The sequence below is a fragment of the Tursiops truncatus genome, chromosome 6, assembly GCF_011762595.2.
Source record: "Tursiops truncatus isolate mTurTru1 chromosome 6, mTurTru1.mat.Y, whole genome shotgun sequence".
Taxonomy (NCBI): Eukaryota; Metazoa; Chordata; class Mammalia; order Artiodactyla; family Delphinidae; genus Tursiops; species Tursiops truncatus.
The window spans coordinates 112,792,341-112,816,376 of NC_047039.1; the positions used below are offsets into that span (position 1 = coordinate 112,792,341).

Below are 24,036 nucleotides of genomic sequence, written 5' to 3' on the forward strand. Positions count from 1 at the left end.
GGACCCGCAAGGCCCCTGCTCACACCCTCTGCCCCTCGCCCACCTAAATAAGCACCGCCTGCCATTCCTGGGCGCTCCCCCGACAGGACAGCGAGAGCGCTGGGATCCTCCGGTGAGGCAGGCGCTTTGGGGACTCCCAACCCATAGATGGGCACTGAAGCCTGGTCCCAGCAAGGAGGGAGGAGATCCAGGGTCCACCAGCAGGCCACTCTGCCCCGGCCTCGGCAGGCAGGGTAGGGGTCTTGGATCGTGTGACCCAAGGAGAGAGGGAGGAGACAACATCCCTTACACACACACACACACACCCCTCCATCCCTCCCGCCATCCTGACACTGCTCCAGGAAGAAGGGTGGGAAACTCACCAGTCACCCTGGCAACAGCTGCTGCGGCTGCAATGACACAGCAGTTTTGGTTCCGCTGCGCCCACCCCAGCTCCCCCATCAGCGCCAAGGGCCCCGAGGTGCTTCCCGCCGCATCCTGCGCGCCAGCCGGTCCCCACAGGCGCCAGGACGCCAGCTGGGCGGCCCCCAGCACCCCGACTTCTGCAAACCCCTGACAAAGGCGGAAGTCAGGTCCTACGATGTCTCTGGATGGACTGCAGCTGCCACGCTGCCCCCCGGTCGCCCCAAGCTGGGCCCCTCCTGCACAAGGGAACCTCACCCCCTTCCTTCCCTGCGGCCCCAACCCCCTACTCCCATCCCCCTTTCTCACGGGATGGGAAGAGCCGGGTGCTCAAAGCACAAACCATCCCAAAGGCTGTTTCACACCAGCCCCAGCGCCTGCAGGGATTCTTCCAGCCCTGGACAGGTCTGGATTCTTCTGCTCAGGTGGGCTGTGGTTCTATCAGGTCACTTAACCCCACGGGACTCGCGGGGGGCTGCAAGGAGGCCGGGAGGCCAGCCCCGGCCACCTGGGGCTGTCAAGATGCAGGAGGTGGGGCGAGGGGGCGTCCAGAGGACCCCACTGCACCCAAAGAACACGTACCCCACACCTCCAACCACCCCCGCAGGACCTGCAGGCTTCAGGAGCACCTCCCAGATGAGCCTCAACTAAGCAGGGGCGCCGACTGTTTGCTAAGGGCCACCGTGCACGGCATCTGTCACGTGGAAAGCCCCTAGCGAGCAGGGAGAGCTGCCCTCCCCTTTCCAGAGTGGACACGGAGGTTCAGGGAGGTCAGGGGACCAGCAGAGAGCCCACGGGTGCTAAGTGGCCGAGCAGGTGTGAGCTCAGGCCCCTGGGAGCCACAAGCGCTGAGGGACTCCCCGCACACGGCAGAAGGGACAACCAGGGCCCCAGGGAACGGGCCGGCCCAGAGCCGCTCGGTGATCCCATCCACCAGACCATCCGCTGAGCAACCAGCCAGGTGCCCGAGGCCCCGAGGAACGCGCCCTGCCCAGCCTGCAGAGCTCGCCCACGGCCGTAGGCGGGACGGCCACAGCTTATCGCGGGATTCTGCCTCCTCTATTCCCTGTGTGACTGCAGGGAAATCATCTAATCGCTCTGGGCCTGACGCTCCTCGCGTAAAAACTGGAGAAGACTGAGTGCCTCCATCCCAGGGCTGCCGCTGGGATGACGGAGCTATTCGCGGGCAGCGCCAGCAGCAGAGCTCCTGAAGCCGGCCTGGGGCGCAGCAGCCTCGGCATTAGCACTCGGGCTTCCGGGGGCCGCCGCTAGGCCAGCTGGGCCGCGGACAATGGAAGGCGGCGTCCCAGGCAGAGGGCCCCCCCCCCACCCCCGGAGCAGACGTCTGGAGGTGGGGAAACCAAAGGACTGTTGGGAAAAGGGCAGGAAATCCGTGCGGCCAGGAGTGGAGGGTCAGCTGCAGGGGCCGGCGGCAGGCCTTGAGGGGCCACTGGGCGCGTGGGAGCAGCGGGCGCAGGCTGGAGGCTGGCCCGAGGCCTCTCTCGGGCTGCGGGAGCCCGGCCGCGACTCCACGCGGCTCTGGATCCGCTAGGCGGCACTGAGGAGAGGAGCTCGGGCGTGTCCTCTTTCTGTGGTTGCTCAAACCATGCCGGGTGGGTAGGGGCCACCTGTCCTCTCTCCCAGGCCCCCACGTGCAGGCCCTCGGGACCAGCGCCTCCCCTAAGGAAACAGGCAGGCCGCAGCACCAGGGAAGCAGCTGCAGGCAGGATGGATGGAGCCATCAGTCACGGTCAGTGTCACGGCCAAGCTGGCTCCCAGGCCACACGCTGAGGGCATCCCTGCCCTCCCGGGCTCAGGCTTCCTTCCCGTGGGCACAGCTGTCAGCCCAGAGGCTCTGGGGAGCCCTAGGAGACCCTGCACGTGTGTGAAGATGTCGGCTGGCTGAAGCCCCCTCCTCACCCCGGGCCTGGGGCCTCCACTTCCCTTCTCTGCCTCAACTGGTGGGTCCTGGCACGGCCGCCATGGCAAGGCTGAGGGGGACAGGGGTCGCCCTTCTCCCTCCCTAGCCCCAAGCTGGTGGGCCTTGGACTGGTTCACAGCCCCCAGGACAGAGCGCGGGGTGCCTTGTTCTGCCAGACACGCACACCCACCCACCGTGGGCTCAAAGCGCCCCCCGCACCTATGGGGGACAGCTCCCCTCCTGCACTCCGTCCCGTGTCCTAGGAGACCCGGGGCACCAACAGCCCCTTCTGGAGGCCAAAGACTCCCTGGCGTGCCCAGGATGGGGGTCCCATCCCATTTCCCCTTTCATATCCTTGGCAGGTATCTCAGTTCCCGCGGAGCCTACAGGACTTCCTGAAATAACCACCCGGCTCCATCAGGGCCCCCCAGGCCTCCTCGCCGCCCCTCTCTTCCACGCCCACCGTGCCCTTCCTTCCCGGCCCATCACCCACGGTCAGGACGGGGTGGCAGGCCCTTGGCCCCGCTGGCCTCCGTCTGCCCATCAAGGCAGGTGGTGAACACCATGAAGCGCACGTGGCCTGCCGGACGCCCCATCACAGAGGCCTCCCAGCCGCGGTGCCCACGGCGAGGACAGGCAGGGGCCACGCAGGCCTTGCTCCAGGGAGGCTCGCCAGGCTGGTGAGGCCAGGGGACTGAGGCGCCCACACGTGCCAGGCCCTGTGGGCGGGCTCCGGGATGTGGTGGGGAATGCTCCCTGGGCTGATGGAGCCCCCGAACCCGGGGAGAGAGGCGGGGCAACTCGCCAACGGCACCTGAGGTCCAGCCTGGCCCTGCCCAGACCCACCCCCGCGCCGTTTCCATCTCCCTGCAGGGTGGGGTCGAGGAGGAGGCCCTCCCTGACAGCAGAAGTCAGAAAGCCTCACTGGTTCCAGCCCTGTGACTTTGCGGTTGTGGTTTTGAGGCAGGGTGTGGGGGCATGTCCCCCTCGAGCTCCACCCACACTTCCATGAATCTGGGGAACCCCAGGTTTCCAAGACAAACTGCTGAAGCCTAGAAGCTGAACTCAGGGCCCAGGGAAGGAGTTACGGGGGCAGGGGTGGAGGCAGGGGTCGGGGGGACTGAGGCCGCGCACGGGGCTCAGACCACGGCTAAACCAAGTGCGGCCTGATCGACCTACGGAGGAACAGGCGGACGGCTGACCAGAAGGGCAGCTGCGAACGTCTGGGACACACGGGGTTTGTTCCCCACCCTCACCCCCTCCTAAGCTCCACTCCTGCCTTCATCCCCTCATCAGCCTCACGGGACCTGCGGCCCCTCGCTCACAAGCAACCTGCGTTCAACAAGCACCCACCGTGTGCCAGGCACCTGGCTGTGTGCAGAGAACAACAGAGAACAGGGTGGACGTGGCCCCAAACCGCCACTCGCCAGCACCGCCCACCCTTGCCCCCAGACAGGCTACCAGTGCCCGGGGGCACCAGGCTCCCTCAAGGTTTGGGGGGCATCACTGCCACCCTCGGGCCCTGCCCCCGCACAGCCCTTGCTCCAGACTCCACACCCAGGCTCCCGCCGAACGCGTGCCCGCGGGGCGTGCAGGGCAGACACCGGGCCCGGGGGCCAGCAAGGAGCCTCACGGGGCCCTCCCTGGGAGCCAGCAGGTGCCGCCTCTGTCCTGGTTCCCAGGGGACAGGGTGCAGGCCCAGCCCTCGTGTGCCCTCCCGTCGAGCAGCATCGTCAGGCTGTGGCGGCCATACGCTCACAAGGGCACGGCCGGGCCCAGGAAGGCAGCCAAGACCCCCGTGCCAACACCTCCGGCCTTCTGCCTGCTTCTGGTGACAGGTGACATGAGGGGCCACCTGAGGCCCGAGCTCCTCTGCACCCGTCCTCCAGGCACAAAGGGGCTGATGAGGTGGCCCTGGAAGAGCCAGCCAGGTGCTCCACGACCAGCTCTGGACAGGCCCAGCCGATGGAGCGGGGGAGGGCTGTCCTGCAGGCGGCGTGGCTCCGTGGGCAGCAGGGAGCCCACGGGACACGCGGACACGACTAGCTGTGCAGCTCTGGGCCGTGGAGCCTGCGCCCGAGTCCCTCTCTGGCCACTGTCCTGCAGCCCCGTGGAAACAGCTCCCAGAGCCTCCCCCACGGAGCCCTCCTCTAAGGGGGCCCCCCTCTACGGGGATGAAAGCTGGACCCAGACTTGAACGACGCTCAGAGCAAAGGGGGCCCGCCAATGTCCAAAAGGACAGTTTGAGCCCCAGAAAGAGGGAAGACCCCTGGGATTCAGCAGATCTCCCAGGCATCCAGTGAGAAATCCATCAGGAAACCCCCAGAGCCGGGAGAGGAGATGCCTAGCAGGGGTCCTGGGCACTCAGGACAGCTCTGCAGGGGTTCAGACGAGGAGCGCCCAGGGGAGGGTGGACCAGGCCTCGGGGGTCCCCACGGCAAGAACTGGCTGAGTCAGGCCCACCACGTGCCAGCAGCTTCCTGATCTGGACCCAACCCCGAAAGCCAGGCTGTTCAGAGGAGCATCTGGGCAAACACGAACACAGAGACCACCAAGCCCAGCAGATGAGCCTCAGGCCTGGCACCCCCGAGGAGGCAGCGTCTGCCCGAGGCTGGGGGTCGGGGCAGGGAGCACCGAGACACCCCGTGTGGGGAAGGGTCCGGGCCTGGGCACAAGAAGGGCAGGCCAGGGGATGACGGGGCTCCAGGTAGGCGGCTTCAGCCTGAGGACCTAGGAGTCCCCACCCTACAGAGCTCTGAGTCCTAGAGGCAGGTCCCCCCCGCACTGGAGGGGGCCTCGCTGGGACAGAGGGCCGGCGAGGAAGCTTGGTCACTGACCCCCGAGGGCCACGGGCACAGGAGTCGGCCAGACCTGAGCTCAAACCCAGGCAAAAGCTGCCTCTCTGACACTGTTGCCAGAGAGGAAAGGGAGACGTGACAGCACCTGCCTCCCAGCGTCCACAGGACTATGCGGGTAAAGCCAGGCCCCGCCCCTCTGGTCCAGGCCCCGCCCCCGCACTTACCTGGGGGCTGCTGGTGCCGAAGCCCAGGGTGGGTGTGGTGGGCACGGACATGGAGTGGGGGCCCATGGGGGAGCTGATGACCGAGAAGGGCGGGCCCATGCCGTTGATGGGGGAGCTCAGGGTGCTGATGGGCGAGTGCAGCTGTCCCGGGGAGCCGAGCGAGGAGCCGATGCCGGGCCCCAGGGAGGGGTGCAGCGAGGGGGCGGCCATGGAGCCGCGCCCCGTGGGGGAGTTGAGGGAAGAGGAGTTCACCTGCGTGGAGAAGTCTGTAAGACAAGAAGCCACAGGAGGCCAGTCAGGAATCCACACCTGAGGGATACAGCCTGGCCCGCTACCCCTCAGGCCACAGCTACCACACCAGGCCGCGGAAGGGCAAGGGACCCCCCCTGCAATCCTACGGCTCCCCAGCAACACGAGGCCAGTCCAGCCACGCCCAGAGCTCCCCCCCAAGGCACCAGCCCCACCTGGCCCAACTTTAAGGCTCAGGCTGGGCCCCAGGCAGATGCAGGAGAAGCAGGCTGACAGCTGCTCTCAGATGCCTGTCTGGGCAGGGAGGCCAGATGGCTGCCCCTGGAACCCTCAGCACCCCAGGCCTGTCCACCTGGAACGCCTGGTGGCCGGGAGTTGCCAGCCCCTCTGCCCATCTACGCGGGGGGTCAAGGTGAAAGTCTGGGGATGATAAAAATAACGAAGGCTGACATTTTCGGAACACCCACTGTGTAGCAAAAACAGTGCATGTCCTCAGCAGGGATGAACGCACGGAGTTAGGAGGTACACGGCGGTCCTATTATCCCATTTTACAGATGGGGAATTGAGGCCCTGTGTTCTTACCGCTGCCCACGGCAGGGCAGGCCCAGCACACAGCCTGGGCCTGCTCAGGTACCCCAGCGGCGGTGGCCAAGACAACAGGCCCCCAGGCCCCTCTACCTCATGGGGCCCCGAAGAATACAGCTTCCTGTGTGCCCAGGCCTGGTGGCGTGCAGCCTGAGGCAGGGGAGCTTCCAGGCAGGCCTGGTGGAGGGGGCCCAGGTGTGCACCAGGCCTGCAGACGGGCAACCCACAGAGGCTGCGGCAGTGAGAGGCCGGGACCTCCCACACACCAGCCTTTCATGCCAGGGATTTCAAAGCCCCACCAGGCACTAATTGGGCCTCCCCTTCCTACCCTGAGGGCTCAACGAGAAGCTTCCCCAGGAAGGAGGCTCTCTGGGTGAATCCACTGCCCTGGGGCCTGAGCAGACCGTGGGGAACTCAGAGAGGCCCAAACAAGGCAGCATGAGTCAGGGCTGCAGGCCACAGCTAGTCCAGTCCGGCCTCTGGCAGGGTGTCCTGAGCAAGCCACGCCCCCTCGGTGGGCCTCAGCCTTCCCATCTGCAAAATGGTCTCTCGGGCCTTTCCCGCCAGGCCTGCAGTGATCACACATGCTTCTGAGAAGTCGAGCGGGCCACGGGTGTGATCGGGCGGCCCCCGTCCACGTGCCCCCAAGTCGGGGGACGTGCCCTGCTTGCACCAGCAATAGCCGCAGGAGAACTTCGCCTGCCTGAACCTCGGAGCGGCCGTGCCCCGAGCGGTCCCTGAGCGCCAGGCTTGGGGCAGGAAGAAGCCTTGTTTGTTTGTGCATCGCCCCCGAGTCCTCTCACCCACTTTGGTCACCGGTGCAAACTGAGTCTCGCGGACAGGCTGCAGGACACCCGCTACCAACAGTCAGGGCCGGGCAGAGCCGACCCTGGCCAGAGCTGAGCTTCCTCCAGGGCCTTGTGAACTTGTCCATGGAGGTGCTGGGCGGTGGCCAGCCCGTGGGGTGGCGTGGTCCCCGCAGGAACATGGGAGGCTCTGCCAACCCTGGCGACCCCCTTCTCTGGGAGCACTTATCCATTTCCATTCTGTAACCCCCAGCCTGCTGGGCACCTCCTCCCTTGCCTGCCCTCTGAGGGAGGAGGGGCACGGGAAGGGGGCCTGGAATTCCCAGCAAGGGAGTGGGGGGCCTGCCTGCCACTGCACCAGCAAAAGAGCCTCATCTGATCCGTCTGAAACCGTTGCCATTCACAGAACTGGGAATAAACCCATTTCACTGAACTTGAAAATAAGAGCTTAAAATTCCAGAACCAGGTGGCGGCACCTATTGGCAGAGATGGGTACTGCAAGCCAGCCCTATTAGTCATTAAGCTCCCTGCACCCACAAGGTCTGGCTACACATCCTTGACCTCACTGAACGCTTGCAACCCTGTCCACCCACCTGTGACAGACAAGGAAACGGGCACAGGGAAGGTGCAAAAGTTACCCAGGCACACGCCCCAAAGCCCGCAGCTGCCCCTACGCCGAGCAGCCATGGTTCTTTCTACCAGGCCCCTGGGACAACTGGAACGCCCATTTCACCTGGCCCTGACCACCCCTGCATGAGGAACCCGGAGCCAGCTGGTCCCTGTCCAAGCCCACCCTGCAGGATGCAGGCTAGCGCTGGCCCCTCCCCTTTACTCAGTCCCGAGAAGCACGCCTCCGACGTCAGGCGGGGAGGGCAAGGGAAGCAAGATGGGCATTACAACATCTGTTTTGCAGACACCTCCACCAGAGAGCACGGGGGGCAACTGCTGGGGCTCTCGATCAGACAGGGGTCCCAACCCCAGCAGCGCGTCCAGAAGCCTGAGGGCCTGGCCACCCTAGGGGAGCAGCCCACTCTTCTCCCCAGCCTCTGGGAACGAGATGGGGGTCTGGGGCCAAGAGGGAGACAGCACTCCGGGATTCTCACAGCTTCCTCACCTCCACCCGCTGCCCGGAAATCTTGGGGGAACTGGGGGGCTCTGAATGGGAGAAGAGGACGGGGTGCGGGACTTCTCGGGGGCTGCTCTCCTTAAGGGGCAGAGTGCAGCCGGGAGCGCCATGGGGCCCAGAGCCTGTCGGGGCCTCTGCTGCGGGCCGGCCACACCTGCGGGGTGTGGGGAGCCGGGCTTCCCGTTCACACAGCTGCAGAAGAGGCTCCCCAGGTCCACGCTGGGCCTACGCGGCCTGAGCTGTTTGCTTATTTGTTTGTTTGTTGCTCTCTGGCAGGAAGGGGTGGGAGAGGCAAGAGAAAGCTTTGGCCGGAAGGAAGGAGGGAGGGAAGTGGCTCCTTAGACCGACAGCTACCAGGCTGCACCCCAAAGCTTCTGCAGCCCCTCGAGTCTGGGAACCGTGAGGAGAGCAACACCGAGATGGAGGGAAACTGGGCAAGACAGGAGGGGCCGGGTACAGGGGGGCGAGGGGCCTCCGGTAAAAAGGGGGGGCCAGGGGAAGGGGCACCAGCCTCCAGCCTCTGCGTGTGGCCCGTCTCCCAAATGCAAAGGTCGGGGCCCGGTTCCTGAGCCCAGCCCCCATCCTCTGAGCCCCAGGGTCACGTGTACAGCAACTGCTCCAAACCAGGGACTGTGAGCCCCTGGGAGGGGCCAGCCCGGCCAAGATCCACCTCAACGACCCCCACTCTGGGCCCTTCCTGTTGACACAGAACCTCCACAGCAGACACCTTCCTGGAGCCTGGGTGACAACGGGCAGGGGGTATTTTCTGGAGTCCTCTGGAGTCTGGCCAGGAAGGGAACGTTAGGAGGAAAAGGGAAAAGTGCCTAAACACCCCCTGCTCGCAGAGAGGCCCCGCCCTGCCCTCCACGTGCACGCAGGCTCTGCCTTTTCCGGGCCACTATCTGTCCCCACCCACTGATAAACAGGAGATGCGATAAGGCGCTATTCTTGAAGCCATACTTTGGACTCGCAGGGGACTTGTCACCAGCGGTCACCACACGCTTATCTGATCCTGGGCTGCGGGACACCAGGCTCAGGCCCAGACCCCACCCTGGGAGCTGCTGACACCCAGCTCTCCCCACCCAAGGGGGCACACGGGGCCTCGGAGGGAGGGGCAAAACCCAACTGCCGACTCCTCCCCCCCCCCCACCGCCGCCCAAGAACCCGGGCGTCGCCAGGCCTGAACCCAGCACCTCACACCGCTTTACACCCTCCATGCCCCTGGGGACCAGCAGTAATCCGTGAGACTCAGGACTCCAGGGAAGGAGACCATGGCCCGGGAGCTCACAGGGACCTCCAACAAGAGACAGGCCCCCGTCCAGGCAGGAGGACATCCCAGCAGCCCCAACACAGGCAAAGGGACTTCAAAGAGCTGCCAGATTCAGTTCAGGAAGGCTTGCGTGGAAGAGGTGATGGACGGATCTCTCCCTTGGCACAAAAAGCGTTTCAGGCCATAAAACTGACTCTAAAATGCAAATACCTGGAGTCCAGATAGGGAAGCCATGGAGCAGAGATGGAATGCCCTGGAATGCTCGGCGCCCAGAGCAGGAGAGCAGTAACCCCCTGGGCCCCCAGAGTATATGGGTGTGAAAGTTACATTCAGTAAAGTTAAAATAAAGAATGTTCTCATGGTAACTGACAAGGGCACAGGCTGCTCCTCGATAGTGAGTTCCCCGTCGCAGCTGTATGCAAGCAGAAACTACAGCCACCACTCAGGAGTGGCCAACCAGCTGGGCCCTGAGGTCCCTCTGAGAGAGGGAAGGGACATTCCCCGCCCCCCCACCCCCCGCCAACAGTCCTGAACTGCACGGGCTCCCTCCAGAATGCCCACCAGGACCCTCCTGCCCCCCCGCCCCACCCCGGAACCCCCAGCAGGAAGCGGGGGAACCCCCACCAACTCCTTTCTGGTCTCTGCCAGACAGCCTGGGAAGGCGGGGGAGGTGGCAGGAAATACCAACCCCGCTGAGGCTGCCCGGCTGGGGCGGGGGGGAGCCCCTGGACCTCCAGCCCCTCTTCGGGAGCCAGGGAACCCCCGACTCTCAGAAAGGGGAGCTCAGGGCTCCTCCGCGGCCCTTCTGAACCTACAGGGCCGATCAGGGCAGGGTCCGGGCGGGCCACAGACTGGGGTCGAGGGCCCAGCCAAGCAGGAAGCCCAGCGGAGGGAGGGGAGGGACAGGCAGTCCAACCGAAGGAGCACGGGAAGGAGTCCCGTGGGGCTGGAGTGAGCGGGGACTTCAGAGGGGGCCGTGCAGGACAGCACGGAGGTGGGAGAGGGGGCCAGGAGGGGAGAGGGGCACAAAGGGGTAGGGGCGCCCCGAGGGCGCCAGCACCCTACCCTGACAAGAATGAGCACAAATCCGCCCCCCCCCCACTGCCCCGAACCAAAACCCCACCACGGGGTGCTGGAGGGCCCTCGGGAGCCTCCTGGGACGCCCGCCTCCAGACCCCACCTTCCGGAAGGACTGCTTCCCCTGCCGCCCAGGGGAGGGAGAAGTGGCAGCCCACTGGGGACTGTGGTGGGGCCGTGGCGGTCGGGGTTTGGGGGAAGCTCGGGGTGGTTGGTGCAGGGGAGGGGTGGGGCAGGAGGCGTCCACAGGCTCCACGGGGTGAGGGGCCTTCAGGAACTGCGGCGGCAGGGGGTGGGGGACAGACGTGCCCCCGACAGGGGTGTGCCGGCCCTGGTCGGGAAACGCCCACCACTCAGGTTCCCCTTCTGTAAAATGGGTACGCCGACAGCAGAGGCTGCTGCCACGACCCACAGGAGTGGGCCCCACGAGCCCTTGCGGGGTAGGGTTCCAGCGCAGGCCATGTGCCTGCAGAGCGTGGACCTACCACCTCCAACCCCAGGGGGCGTGGCCAGCTCACTGCCTCTGGCCTAGTGTCAGTTTACAGCTCAGGTGGCCTAGCCTGAAATTTCAGCTCCTCTGGGGTCACCCTGCCCTTTCCCCAACGAATGCCCCCAGCCCCAAATCTCAGCCCCCGCTGAGGAGGACACAGGTCAGCTCAGCCCTTACACACGATCAGGAGAAACTCCCGCCTGCCTCCGGCTCTCCCCAAGAGCCTGGGACCTCAGAACAGGGTCAGATAGGGAGCCCACCGGGCAGGCAGCCTCAGGGGCCCCTACAGAGAGGCCCCCAACGGGCCAGGAGGGACCAGGCCCAGCAATCCGTCAGCCTGCAGGGACCATTACTCAGGTCCCAGCTCCACACCAGAGTGGCGCAGACCTGCCCAGACCCCAGGGGAGAGAGGAGGAGGGGCAGGGCGAACCAAGGCATGCACCTCCTTCACCCCGCCCCCCACCGCTCACAGACGCCCACTGGTCACCCGACAGGGGCTCCACCCCCTCCCCAGGCCGCATGGACAGCAGCAGCTGGCCTCTCCCAAGTACTGCTTCCTGGCACCGCCCTACCCAGCCCTCCGTGACACAGGCGGGGATGCCGGAGGGGAAGGGGGCAGGAGGGGGCAGGCCGAGTGGACGCCGAGGAACGGGCAGGACACTGCTGGGTGAGGGACAGTCACCACGTCTCCAGCAACCTCAGGGCTGCTCGGGAGCCCAGAGTGACTGGGGGCTGCAGGCCCGGTGGACAGAGGCTCCGCCACCATCATCACCACCACCTCAGGGACCCCTTGCCCTGCTCCCTGCACAGACAAAAGGCTGAAGCCCTAAGAGGCGGATGGTGACGCTGAATGGCTTTTGCCACAAGTGACAAACGGACGATGTTTCGGGCTCTGATGGCCGTCCTGAGCCGGCCAGGGCTGGTGAGGGGGCGGAAGGAGGAACGGGCAGTGGCGGCAGCCGCCCTCACCCAGCACACTCGTACAGCCTGGGGGCACCGTGACCGGGCCGCTGTCAGGGAAGTGGGGAGCACAGCCGGGAGGAAAGGGGGCGTCAGGAGGGGCTCCGTGTGACCAGCCAGCCAGTGCCTGGGCCTGAAAGGTCCAGGAGAGAGCTGAGGGGTAATGGTGCCAATGCACTGGGGCGCTAGCGCCAGGGTCTTGGCAGGAGGCTGCCCCCCCCACGCCCACCCTCCAGAAGCTCACGGTCTAAGAGGGCTGCAGCCACAGCCCTCACACCAGGCCCAGCTCGACGGTCAACCAACGTGTCTCCACCACTTTCCCCCGATTCCTGCGGTGGGCGCTACCACCACCCACCGGGCCAGTGGCACTTGGGCAGATGTCCGAGGGGGGCGCTACCTGGCGGTACCCTAGGCGCTGAGCTGCACCTGGGGTAGCACTGCTCCAACCACCACGGTACAGAGGAGGGATCTGAGTCCCAGAGCTGCGTCCACTACCTAACTGTCCACAGCTTACGGAAACACGCGCGGGGAGAGGGGCTTGGGGGGTGCAGGGAACACCCTGGTCGGACCCCCGGGAGGTTGGGGCCGGACTCCTCCGGCCCAGCTCCCTGGCTGCGTCACGCCCCTCTTCGCCAGGCCAAGCGGCGCACGCCCGGTGCTACAGGAAGAAGCCGCTCACAGCTTCAGGGTGACGGGGACCAGGGCCTGCTGCTGGGACACCTCCCTCCTGGCTCCATCCTGCACCCTACACGAATGCCCCGAAGGCTGGCTCGGGAAAGGTCAACACCCCACCTTCCCCGCCCCCTTCCCCATGACTGTAGGGCCTCCGGGACCTCGGGGCACGGCCGGTTTTTCAGGAGAAGCCAGGTGGCCACAGGCAGAGCCAGTCCCTGGCAGTCCTGTCCCCAGAGGCCTTGGGAAGCTTGGGGGCTGGGGGTTGTTCACGGTCAGGACTGGCAATAACAGCTGTGCCAACGTGACTCTGAGACCCAACCCAGCGCCGGGCTGCCACTCGGGTGCCGCTCCTCCAGCCAGCCAGCAGGGTGACCACCTCAGGGTGCAGGCCACAGAGCCACCACCTGGGACCCCCAAACAGGAGGCCGGTCCTTCTAGGAGAACTCCAAGGCATCTGAATTTACGGGGAGGTTCCCCCACTCTCCCCGCCCCAGAGACGGCTGCGGGACAAGCATTCACTAGCCTCCATGACTGGACCACCCACCCAACCCAGGGCCCCAGAGGTGCGAGAGGCCGGCCCAGCCGGCGCCAAGGAAGGAGTCGGGAGGACACGGTGGACAGGCAGTGCCCGGCTCAGCCCCACCCAGCAGCACTCCCTCCAGCTGGTTCCAGAAAGGAGCCCCCCCGCAGGAGGGCTGCCGGGTGGAGGCCGCACAGGGCCACCCGCCCAGAAAGATGCCAAGGGACAGAGAGAGAGTCCCCAGAGCTGTTTCCAACCCCGTGGCCGGAGGCCCTCGGCAGGCCAGCCTGCACCCCTGAGGGGCCGTCCCCTCCCCCGGGCATGGCAGGGAGACGACCCCGATCTACCGCCAGACCACTGGGCCATGCCTCCTGTTCAGTGGCCTAACACGGGCTGCCCGGGGGAGAGGCTGGGGAGGGGCAGCAGCCGACCCCCAGGCCTGCTGGAATCCCCAGGGGGGGAAGCACAGGCACAGAAAGGGGGGAGGGACAAGAGGAACGGGGCCACAGAGCCGCTGGGGAGCCAGCGGCAGGTGAGCCTGCGCGTGATGCCGCTGGCGCCGCGGCCTCTGCAAAATGGAGATCCCCAAACCCACGGCCTGCTGGCGGCCCCGCGGCTTGGGAACCCCCCCACCCCCCCGCCCTGACCCCGCAATGAAATCAGAGCCTCCAGAACACAGAGCTAGAGTCTGACAAGCCACACGGCCTGTGTGGCTGCCCCGAGCCGGCGTTGATCACGGGGCCTCCGCAAAGCCTGGGGACGTGGGCCTGGCTCCGTCCCACCTGCAGAGGAGGAAGGGGCTCAGGGACGGAAGGGCACTCCCCAAGCCGGAGCCGGAGTCAGCGGCCGGGGACCAGGACCCAGCTCTCCACTCTGATGCTCCCAACACACTTCACTCTCACGCAGAGCCCCCGCAGCCAGCCTGGGTGGCCGGCAGAGCTCCAGGCCGGACCCGGTGCTAGCAGGCACGCCCACCGTGGGGTCGAAGGGCACGGGGAGCTGGGAGCACGCTCACCTCTCCGGGGCCGGGCAGGGGCTCCCGGGTGCCGCAGCCTCCTGTCCAGGCAGCACCCCTGAACCGTCCCCAGCACCTCCAGGGCGCCGGCCCAGATGGCGGGTGGGGGGGTGCGGAGAGGGGGGGAAATTCCTGATGAAACCCCGCCTGCTCGACGGCAGCCTGGTGGTGGGGGGCCCCGAGCCCGCGGGCTGGCTGAGGCAGTTTCTCTTCAACAGGAAAAGAATGACGCTTGTTTCATTTTGAGCCGTGTCGCTCCGGCTGGCTCAGGGGCCCGCGGCCGGCTCTGTCATGGAACGCCTGTGCTTTCCACCCCCACTACAGCTGTTTTTCTCTCTAACTTTCTCGCAGCCCCTGCCGGCGTCGGGAACATGTTTGCAGACACTCAGGCCCAAGTTCGCCGGCGTCCCATCCACCTGTGCTGGCGTCGGGGGGCTCCGTGCCAGGTGGCCAACCTGTCCCAGTAGTGTGGAGCGGTCAGGGAGAGATCAGGGCCTGCCTCCTCTGGGCCCGGTGTGGGCTGGCCTCTCCCGGGGCGTCCCCAATCCTCCCACTGCCCTCCGAGCATCGCCACTTCTCGGATGTGGGCGCAGATGCTTGGCACCTCCAGCGTGTGGTAGCCCAGGGCTGCACAATGGGCGGGGCCGGGCCAAGCCGGAGACCCTGGAGGGCAGAGCGCCAGCCCAGCTCCCGAGCGGCTCACGCACGGCAGGCTCTCGGAGACCCCCGCTGCCGCGTGCCGAGAGCCCGGCCCCTCAGCGTCCTGCCCTGAGCAGAGGCTGACCCACACCACGCTGACTCAGCCAGGTCGCCAGGCTGGTGCCGTCGTGGGCGGAGGCACAGATGGCAGGGGCTCTGCAGACAGCAGACAGGACCTCACCCATGAGACAGACCGAGAACGGGACATCCGCCTGCTGGGGCAGGGCTTCCCCATCTCGGCCGCAGGAGGGGTACCTCCCACTCGGACCAGCAAAGCAGCCCCAATCCCACCGCTCCTGCAGCAGGGCCTGCAGCCTAGCCGGCTCTCCCCTGCTCTGGAAAGGCCCCCTCCCTCAAAGGGCAGCCTCCGGGGGCGGGGGGGGGAACCAGCCTCTGAACCCCCTTGGGCTGTGTCGCCACTGTGCGGATTCAGCTGGGGGCCCACGGGGCTGGCAGGATTGGTTCCCAAGCTGAGATGCGACTCTGCCACCCCTTGGGGACCTGCTGTGAGACAGGGTCTACCCTTCACCCCCGCCCCCAGGCCCCCAGCAAGTGCAGGGACAGGAGAGTGGGTTCGACTCTGCACCAGGAAACGGAGGCCCAGGAGGCCCTAGAACTTCCACCTCCATCCTCACAAAGCACTGAACCGCGTCCCCAGATCTCCGACCTAAGGCCTCATTCCTGACACACCTTGCCGGGGCGGAGCGGCCAGGAGGTTGAGAACCTTCTCATCCCACAACAGGCGCTTTTCAGGGGCTGCTGCGGCAGCAGACCCCGCAAACGCGAGGGTGGCCGTGTAACAGGCAGCGTCCGTGCCCCGTGACCCCCTGCCCTGAGAACCCAGATGGGCCTCAGCAAGCACCCACGGCAGCACCCAGCCCGGCCACCCAGCCCACAGGGCCTCCAGGCAGGAAGGGGATGGACAGACTGACAGGTGGAAAGTCTCTCCCTGGGCCCGGATGACCGTGACCTCCGTCCGCACAGCACCGCCCCCCGGGAGTGACCCACCAGCCCCTTCGTACAGACGAGAGCCTCAAGTGGCCAAGCTCAGATCTGGCGGTGGCCAGGACACAGCCACTGGCTCTGCGTGCCCTTCCCATGGCCGCCCCCTGCACTGGTCATTTGGCAGTATGGCCACTGTCCACTCAGTCACCACCAGAACCTTCCATGGCTCCCCACCACAGGCCCCAAACTCCAAAGCCCGCCCCCCACCTTGTTCCGGCCACCTGGGGCCGGGGCCTCTGCCCTTGCACCGCCGCCTCAGTGCCCCTTCCGGGCCCTCTCGGCTTCACCAACAACCACAAGCAACCCCCGGGGGGGCCAAGGTCAGGGTCAATGCGGGGAGGGAATCTGGGAAAGTATGTTTCCACTGCCGGCTCCTGCCCTTGGGAATATATCTGCCGACAGCTTCCAGCAACTGTGAACCACGTGCGGTTTTGAACACAGGATGGGGGCTGGGGGCCGCCCACCGCGCGGCCAGCCAGGTGACCGACACGCGCTCCCAGCGGCAGGGCCGTGTTGAGGGGCCCCAGTGACCAGACCTGTGCCCAGGGGTGCTGGAGCTCGGTGAGGCCCAGCTTGGAGGGATGGGGCAACACCAAGGCCTAGGGGGACACACCAGGCAGGCAGCAGCCTCCAGCTCTCAGGGCTGCCGGAGGGAGGGGGGAGCCCCTCAGCACCTGACAAGGAGAAGCGGGGACCCAGAACCATGCCTTCCAAAGCTCCAAACCCACCCCGATTCCCCAAACCCACACGCAGTCCACAGAGCTGCCTGGGAAGCAGGGCTCAGTCCCTCCTGGGAACATACAGCCCGCTGGACACCTGGGGAGCCCTTAGCACCTGGCCCCGCGAGGGAGCAGCTGTCGCCTGCCATCGTCAGAGAGACAACAGTAAAGTACCGCCTCACTCTGTCAGAGGCCTTGAGTGCAACACCCACGCCTACCCAGACCCAGGAGGGCTGCAGATCCAGGCACAGGAAGACCCCAGATACCAAGAAAGCCAAATGCACTCGAAACAGCAACTCCAGAAACTAAAAGACTTCGCGCGTTTGGCTCAAGGAGACGCCCTTGCTCAGAGCCTATTGACTCAATGTCACCCACTACGCTAACATGCCTCTTTGGATGATTTCCCAGAGAAGGAACGACCGGAAAAAGCGAAAAGTGGTAGCAAGAGATGCTACAGGTGGGAGACAATGGGAAAAAAATAAAATCAAGCCACTATCCACCAGCCAAGTAGGTGCATGTTCCACGCAGAGAAACCCCAAAATACCCTGCTCTCATCTCCTGTGTGTGGCCAGAATAACGGTCCCGATCCCCTGCAGGGAGACGGGCAGATGTGCGGCAGGACTCAGAACGCCCAGCCCGGCCACCAGATGCCCACGATGACCCCTCGTCACGCTCCCATGGGTTGCAACCACCAAAATGCGCCCCTCGTACACATATGCAGCTTCCAGCTGAGAACCCTGGAAAGAAGTCAGCACGCTCCCCACTCTCTCTACGAGCACAGAGCCTGGCCTAACAGCCCGGGATGTTTTCTGTATGAACGTAATTTTAGACGATTTTAAATGTCCTGTCACGTCAAGAGACGAACTGACCTGGAAAATTCTCTTTCCTGCGCTCAGTTTACAGACAAGGAAACCAAAACCAAGGGCTGAAGAGGCCTGTGCAGGGCCCCGTGTGTGGGGGTGCTCAGTCCTTGCCCTCGAGGAAGAGCTGCCGGAGGGGTGTGAACGCAGACCCCCCACTGACACCTCCGGAACAGGAAGGCACCGCCCCCGGTACACGTGCCACAGAGCTCTTTGCTGCAGGAGGACAGGGCCGGGGAGGAACCTCGGGCTCAGAGACTCAGACCTGGCGTGAGCCTTCGCGGTCACTCAGGGAGGATGGGAGACACCGAGCCCAGAGAGGCCCAGGGCCGGCCCCAGGACACGAGCACACCCTGAGTGCCCGTCCCTAAAATCCTGACCGAGCAGAACGTGGGCAAGGCTTGTACAGGGCAAGGTAGGGTGGGCAGCCCCCCAGTCAAGACGGCCCAGCGCCCCCGGCTGCAGTGTTCTCTCGTTTTGGGTCCCAACTCCAACACCAAGTGGTTCCCGGAGACGGCCCAGTGCAGCCTCGCCGGGCGTCCACACCTTCCACACGGCGTGAGGGAGGCCGGGTCACGGCCCGATCCAGGGAGATGCAGGCGAGGCGCCCGAGACGTGGGGTCTGAACATTCACAGATCATAAAAGGCCTTTCAAACGCCCGGAAGAGCCAGGTGGTCCCGGCTCCCACCCCGAAGGCCACATCTTGCTGGAGGCCCTCCCCTGAACCTCCGCGGGGCCCTGGGAAAATAACTTCACGCCTCTGGGCCTCAGCTTCCCCCAGAACCTGGGCACAGGGGAGCACGTCCTCCTAGGGGCGTCGGTGAAGGTCAGTGAGTGACCCACACGAGCCCGGCACAGGGTAAGCGTGAAGAAATGGAGCTCCTGGTAACCCAACGAAGGGAAGCGGCCCGTGAGCCGGGCCAGCACGATGCGGGAGACCGGGACCCGCTGGGATGCCAGCCTCTGGTCTCCCTGCAGGCCTCGTCCCTGACAAACCCCTCACCACAGGAGCCGGAGTCAAGACCCAGGGGCGAGCCGCGTCCAGGGCCATCTGTCCATCCCGGGCCGACTCCGGGCAGTCCAAGCCCCGTGTGGCCTCATCGCAGGGTGCCTGCGGCTTCCAGAGCAGACGTTTCCCACACCAGACCCAGGAGGATGGGCCAGGTCCACCGCACCCTCCGACCAGACAAGTCCCCGCCATCCCCAGCCTCAGTTTCCTCATCTGAAAAGCCAGACCCCAAGAGGCCCTCCAGGGAGTCTCAAGGCAAGGAGAGGAAAAGAGCCAGCCCCTTTCCCTTCCCCACCCAAAAACCCGTTGGCCCAGACACCCAGGGCAGGCCAGAGCCCAGCAGCCCCGGCCTCGGGCCGGGGGCAAGAATCGGGACACCGACCAGACGCGCGGAGCACAGCCGGGCACCTCACGTGCGCTGGGCAGCCGTGACTGGCCCTAGACAGGCACACTCTGTGCAGACACCCAGCACCGGCCCGGCTCTCCCCACCTGTCCCCCGCATCCCCCCGCCCCGGAGCAGTCACCACAAGCACTGCACCCTACAGACGAGACACAGGCACCTCCCAGGCCATACCGCCCCCAGCGCCCCCCAAGCCCAGCCCTTGCCTGCCGGCCACCTGGGGTCGCCCGCCCGCCAGGCCAGGCCACCTCCCGAAAGAGAGGCCAGAAAGTACAGCCTCATGGCCAGGGCGGGCGAGGGGTCTCACCACGGGGGCGGCCCCATCAGCCCCCGGCCCGCCGGCTCAGGGTCCCACGGCCTCTGGTGATGCCGCACGGTGGACGAGCAAAGCAGCAGAAGCCGGCGAGGAAGGAGGCCCGGGAGGGCCAGCGTCTCCGCCAGGCAGCTGGGAATCCGCCGGAACTGCTGAGTTCCCCTTTCCCAGGGCCGCCCGGCCCACCACCCTCACCCAGACACCTGTGACCACAGGCGGCTCCCGCTGGCCGAAGCCAAGTGCTTCTCAGAGGAGAACAGGGACCCCAGCCTCGTTTCCTCCACCTGAGAGCAGTCTCGGCCTTCAGACGACGCGGCGCATGGGACCCTCGCCCAGCCAGGGGCCCAGAAGAGGGAGAGGGCAAGGCCCAGACCGGAGCTCAAATCCACTCCTCCGCTGCCAGCTGCCTGGCCGTGGGCAAGTCAGGAGACCTGGCCGAGCCCACTTCCCCAGCTGCAGGCTGGCGTGAGGGCGCGGGGATGGGGCACGACGGCTCCCCGACGCGCTGCCAGCCGGCACACCCAGGCACGCTCATTCGCCCAGATGTGCGGGCCTGGCGGGGGTGGGGGCGTGGGCTGGAAGAAGCCCAAGCAGCACTCGTGGGGGCCACAGAGCCCCGCCCACCCTCAGGCCCCCACCACGCCTTCCCCCCTGCTCCCCGACAGGAGCATCCTGTGCCCTGACGCGCCAGCAGCGAGCGGTCCTGCAGGAGGGACGACGGCGCAGGCCGAGCAGGGGGGAGGTGGCGGTGCCGCAGGGCCTTGACCGCCGCTGGGAGCCCCCCAGCCCGGGAAGCAGGGCCTGGATGGGACTAGACGAGCCCCGGGTGGGGGCTCGGCCTCACAGCGGGTGTGCAGGAAGTACGGAAGGAAGGAAGCCTTCGTGGCCCCCGGCCACCCTCCAGCCACACAACGGGGTCATTCTCCCGGGGCACAGAATGCCTTTTGTAGCCCATCAGCCAGCAGCCCAGCCCAGGGCCGGCGGTGGAAGTGAGGGTGCGGGGGGCTATATCACACGGCCTTCAGCCCCGCTGCGCTCTGGCAGGCAAGTGGGGCGTCCTCAGTCCCTGCCCCCCCTGAGGCCTAAGGTCCAACCAACACTGTCCACATCAGGCTGCAGGGGCCGAGGCTGCCCGGGCAGCTCTGAGCCGCACATGCTGCCCGCACGGCAGCACGGCCTGCTCTGTGGCAGCTGGCGGCCAGGCCAGCCCCGGACAGAAGGCAGGCAGTGCCCCCACTTGAGCACGTGGAAACCCTGCTGCCCACTCCAGGCCTGGCACTGGCCGTGGGGCAGGGTCAGGGCCCAGGCGGCCTCGCTCGTCCAGCAGGACTCCTACAGAAGGGCCAGGGACTCCCGCCCACGCTGACCCGGCTGCCGGCCCAGCAGCAGTCCCCCTCCCCTGCCCCCCAGGCATCTCCAGCGCACCCCACCATCATGCACCCATCCGCTCGCACGGCACTCTCCACCTGAGACCCAACTTGCTGTGGGACCCAAGCAGGTCCCTTCCCTCCAGGGGGCCCACCACCCACCCCGCCCTGACCATAGAGGTCCACACTCGCTGGAACCCATTGAAGTTTGGGGTTCAAGGATGAAGAGGGAAATCCCCAGGGGTCACACTGCAGACTGGCGGGTCCAGGACTCCCAGCTCCAGGGAGGGAGATGCGACAGCCTTTCCCACGTTATTTGTCTCAGGTTTCTGCCGTGTGCACGTGTGGTTTTCGCGGAGGCCTGATTTTAGCAAGACCCTGGCCAGACGGTCCCGAGGCTGCTGCCGCCCTCCTCCGTACTGGCCGGGATTCCTCATTCACTCCTCTTCACAGCTCCGGGCTCCCTGCTTGCCTGGTTCAGGGCCCGGGACCACACCTGGTTAAGTTCACCCGATGGACGGGGGCGTGGCGAGGGCCGGCCTGCAGCAAGGATCACAGCCCGGCCCCAGTCACAGAGGCAAGCCACGCCCACTCAGCTGTGGCTGGTGGTCTGCCGTGACCCCCGGCTCCTCCTCGGCTGGGGAGGTGCCTGTGAGGCCCTCTGGACCCTAAGCCCCACTGACGCAGTTCACTTGCGCCCAACGAGTCTCATCACTTGAGCGCTTCCACACCAGGGCAGGAAAGGTGCTCAGCCCCACAGGTGGAAGGCGGGGTCCCCTCTCGAGTCCACAGAGACTTAATCCTGCCTCAGCAGCGCCAGTGCTGGGCCCAGGGCACATCCCGGCCAGCAGCTGGCTCCCAGGCCACCACGCCCCTCAGCCTCAGGCCCCCCGAACACCACCCCATGCCCGGACAGTGCCACCTCCCGTGCCGCCACGACGTGGCACCTCGCTGGCAGGAAGACCCAACCTCGGCGCCCTCAGAGGAGTCCAGCTGACCAGGCACTGGGCCTGTCCCACCAGCTGGGTGGCCTCAGGGGTGACGACGCAACCCGGGCACGTGACCCACCTGTGTGGTGACAACTGGGGGTCCCCTCGCAGGACTGGGTGTTCAGAGGCCCCAGGCCCTGCCACCCCGGCCCCCGTGTGCGTACGCGAGCCACATCCACATGGGCCCCGAGGCCCGCAAGTCTGCGTGGGGCACCGCCATGTGCCTCCTGCCCCCCGGGGGTCTCACCAGCCAGGCCCTGCCCCGGGCTGGCCCAGCCAAAGGCGCTCAGACATTAGCGAGCACCCGGAACGTGCCAGGCGCCGAGCAGAAGCCCAAGCAGCAGCACGTGCTGCCTCCGGGGGGGCAGAAAAGGGGGGGCCCAGGGGGCTGACCCGCTGGGGCTGCAGCAGCCCACACGCACATCTCCTCCCGACCAGCGTTCAGCGACATCCCGTCAGTGGCTTCAAGCTGGCCACGGCGGGAGTGTCTACCCCACAGAAAGTAGAGAAAAACCACAGATCACACCCCCCGCCCTCCGAGCCACAGGGCTGCCCCCCTCCCAGCCCCAGCTTCCCCCCAGATGTAACAAGGGGGTCGGCATGCGGCCTGAAAGGTCCCTCCCCTCGCCCCCAGCACCTCTCCATCCCAGAGACCTACTGTTCCTTCCAAGCACAGGGGCCCTGGTCCAGACCCCGCTTCTGGGCCTCCTGGACAGTCCGGCAACACCCAAGATGCTGGCCCAGGGGTTGCCCCTGGCAGACGGGCTCTGGGGCAGCCTCTCTCTCCCTCCAGCTGTCCTAGACCTGCCTCAGTGACTACCTCCTGACCCCCAGGAGCGCCCCCACCAGGCCCCACTGCAGCCCCCTGCCTTCCCCAGGCCTCACCCTCGCAGTCAAGGCACTGGAGGCTGGAGCCCAGGCGAAAACAAACACACACACACACACACACACACACACACACACCACCCAACCCTCAGCTTCCTTCCTCCCCAAGGCCGGCACGAGAGAACGGCAAGCAGGGGCCAGGGGTGGGCGGAGGCACCAGCCCACATGGCTACGTTGAGCCCCCGGCGCTGCCCCCTGGCTCAGCCAGCGGCCCCCTCCCTCTCACTCACATCCTGGTGGGGTGGGGGGCGGGGGGGTGCTGGAGGGGCAGCACAGAGACCAAGGGCCACACTGAGGCCGGCGGGCCTGGGCCGGGGGTGACGAGGGCCCCCTGGTGGGCGCAGCAGGACTGCTTACGGCTCCACCTGCAGCCCCCTGCCCCCCACCAGGAGCACTTGATTCTTCCTGCTTTCCTACACCCAGGAGGCGCCCACAGGGACGCGCAGGAAGTCAGGGGCTAGTCCGCCGTGAAGCCACCCCCTCAATGCCCTGAGCAGGGGCCCCACCCCTGCTGCTGACCGTTACACCTTGGAAAAACCCTGAATTCACCCAGGGGTCTCTATCGATCACTCCCACCAAGGCCAGCCCCACCTCCCTCTCTCAGAGGGGCCCTGAGGCCACCACGGCCAATCTGCCCCACAACGGTCTCGGTGCCCAGCCCAGCGTCCCCGGGAGGCTCCAGCTGGTGTGGCCATCAGCCCTTTCTCAGCCCCAGCCCTGGCCCTCAGAGCAGCATGGTCATCCCCTCTGGGTCTTCCTGTCAGGGACACCTCCTCCAGGGAGCCCTCCTCACACCTGCTGGACAGAGTAGGAAGGTCTGGACAGAGCCCCAGCCCTGTAGATGCTAGCTCAGGTCCGAGCCCACCGCCCCAGAAGGCAGGTCTTCAGGCAGGCCGGGTCCTCCTGGACACCAGCCCCAAGCCCGGGCTGGTCACCCCACCCCCGCCCCCAGGCATGCTTGCCCTGCTCCAGCCGCCCCGCCTCCCCCAGGACCTCAGTGCCCCAGCCCAGCCTGCAGGCTGCTCCTTCCCTGCAGTGGTGCCTACGCCAGCCCTCAAGGGCAGGAGCCCTCCTGCTTTGCAGAAGCAGCAGCTGAGGCTCAGAGGGCACACGGTGCCCGGGTCACAGATCCGACAAGAGGCTCCGCCGGGCTCAGGCCCCGGCTCTGTCTGACTGCCCTGCGCGGTGGGCACCACGCCCCACAGCAGGGCCTCCACACGCCCACTGCCCCTGGGGCTCTGCTGTCTCTGCCACAAGCGGGAGAGCGGGGTGCTGACCCTCAGGAGGAGGTGAGGCTGCTGCCGACCCTGGAACCCCTGCAGATCTAAGCCCCCCGAACCCCGGGACTGGCGGCCCGGAAGCACCACAGAGGCCTGTACTCTGGCCTCTAACCCCCGAGACCTGGGGGGAGGGGTCTGCAGGTGTTCAGCGGGCCTCGGTGGCCAGCATTATCCCCAGCTGGACAGGAGCGGGACGGCCCGGGCACAGGAGGGCTGGGGTCTGGCCTGGAGGTGCCCTGGGACAGCGGCAGCTGCCCCTTCAAACTGAGCCCACTGCCATGCTTGCCCCCTGGACATCTAGGGACATCGACCCACCCGACCCAGGGGCCTGGACTCCGTGCCCATCTGCCTCCCCACCTCCCCGTCCCCCTCCCCCCCAGCAGGTTCTCT

At 66.4% G+C, this 24,036-nt stretch overlaps 1 protein-coding gene across 9 annotated transcripts in view; it reads right to left on the bottom strand.

Annotated features, from left to right (window-relative positions):
• The window catches only part of RXRA (retinoid X receptor alpha), a 99,023-nt gene that overhangs the window by 23,835 nt on the left and 51,152 nt on the right, over nt 1–24,036 (bottom strand). For 6 of the 9 annotated variants that reach the window (XR_004527176.1, XR_012332757.1, XM_033858992.2 and 3 more), the window contains one exon: nt 5,346–5,611. Coding sequence is in view for 4 of the 9 variants with exons in the window: in XM_033858992.2 (XP_033714883.1) it covers nt 5,346–5,611 (266 nt within the window). In the remaining 5 variants the exon portion in view is untranslated. Of the gene's footprint in view, nt 1–43; nt 5,323–5,345; nt 5,612–24,036 lie in introns of those variants that run through there. The other 3 variants (XM_033858990.2, XM_073806765.1, XM_033858989.2) reach the window with 3 other exon arrangements.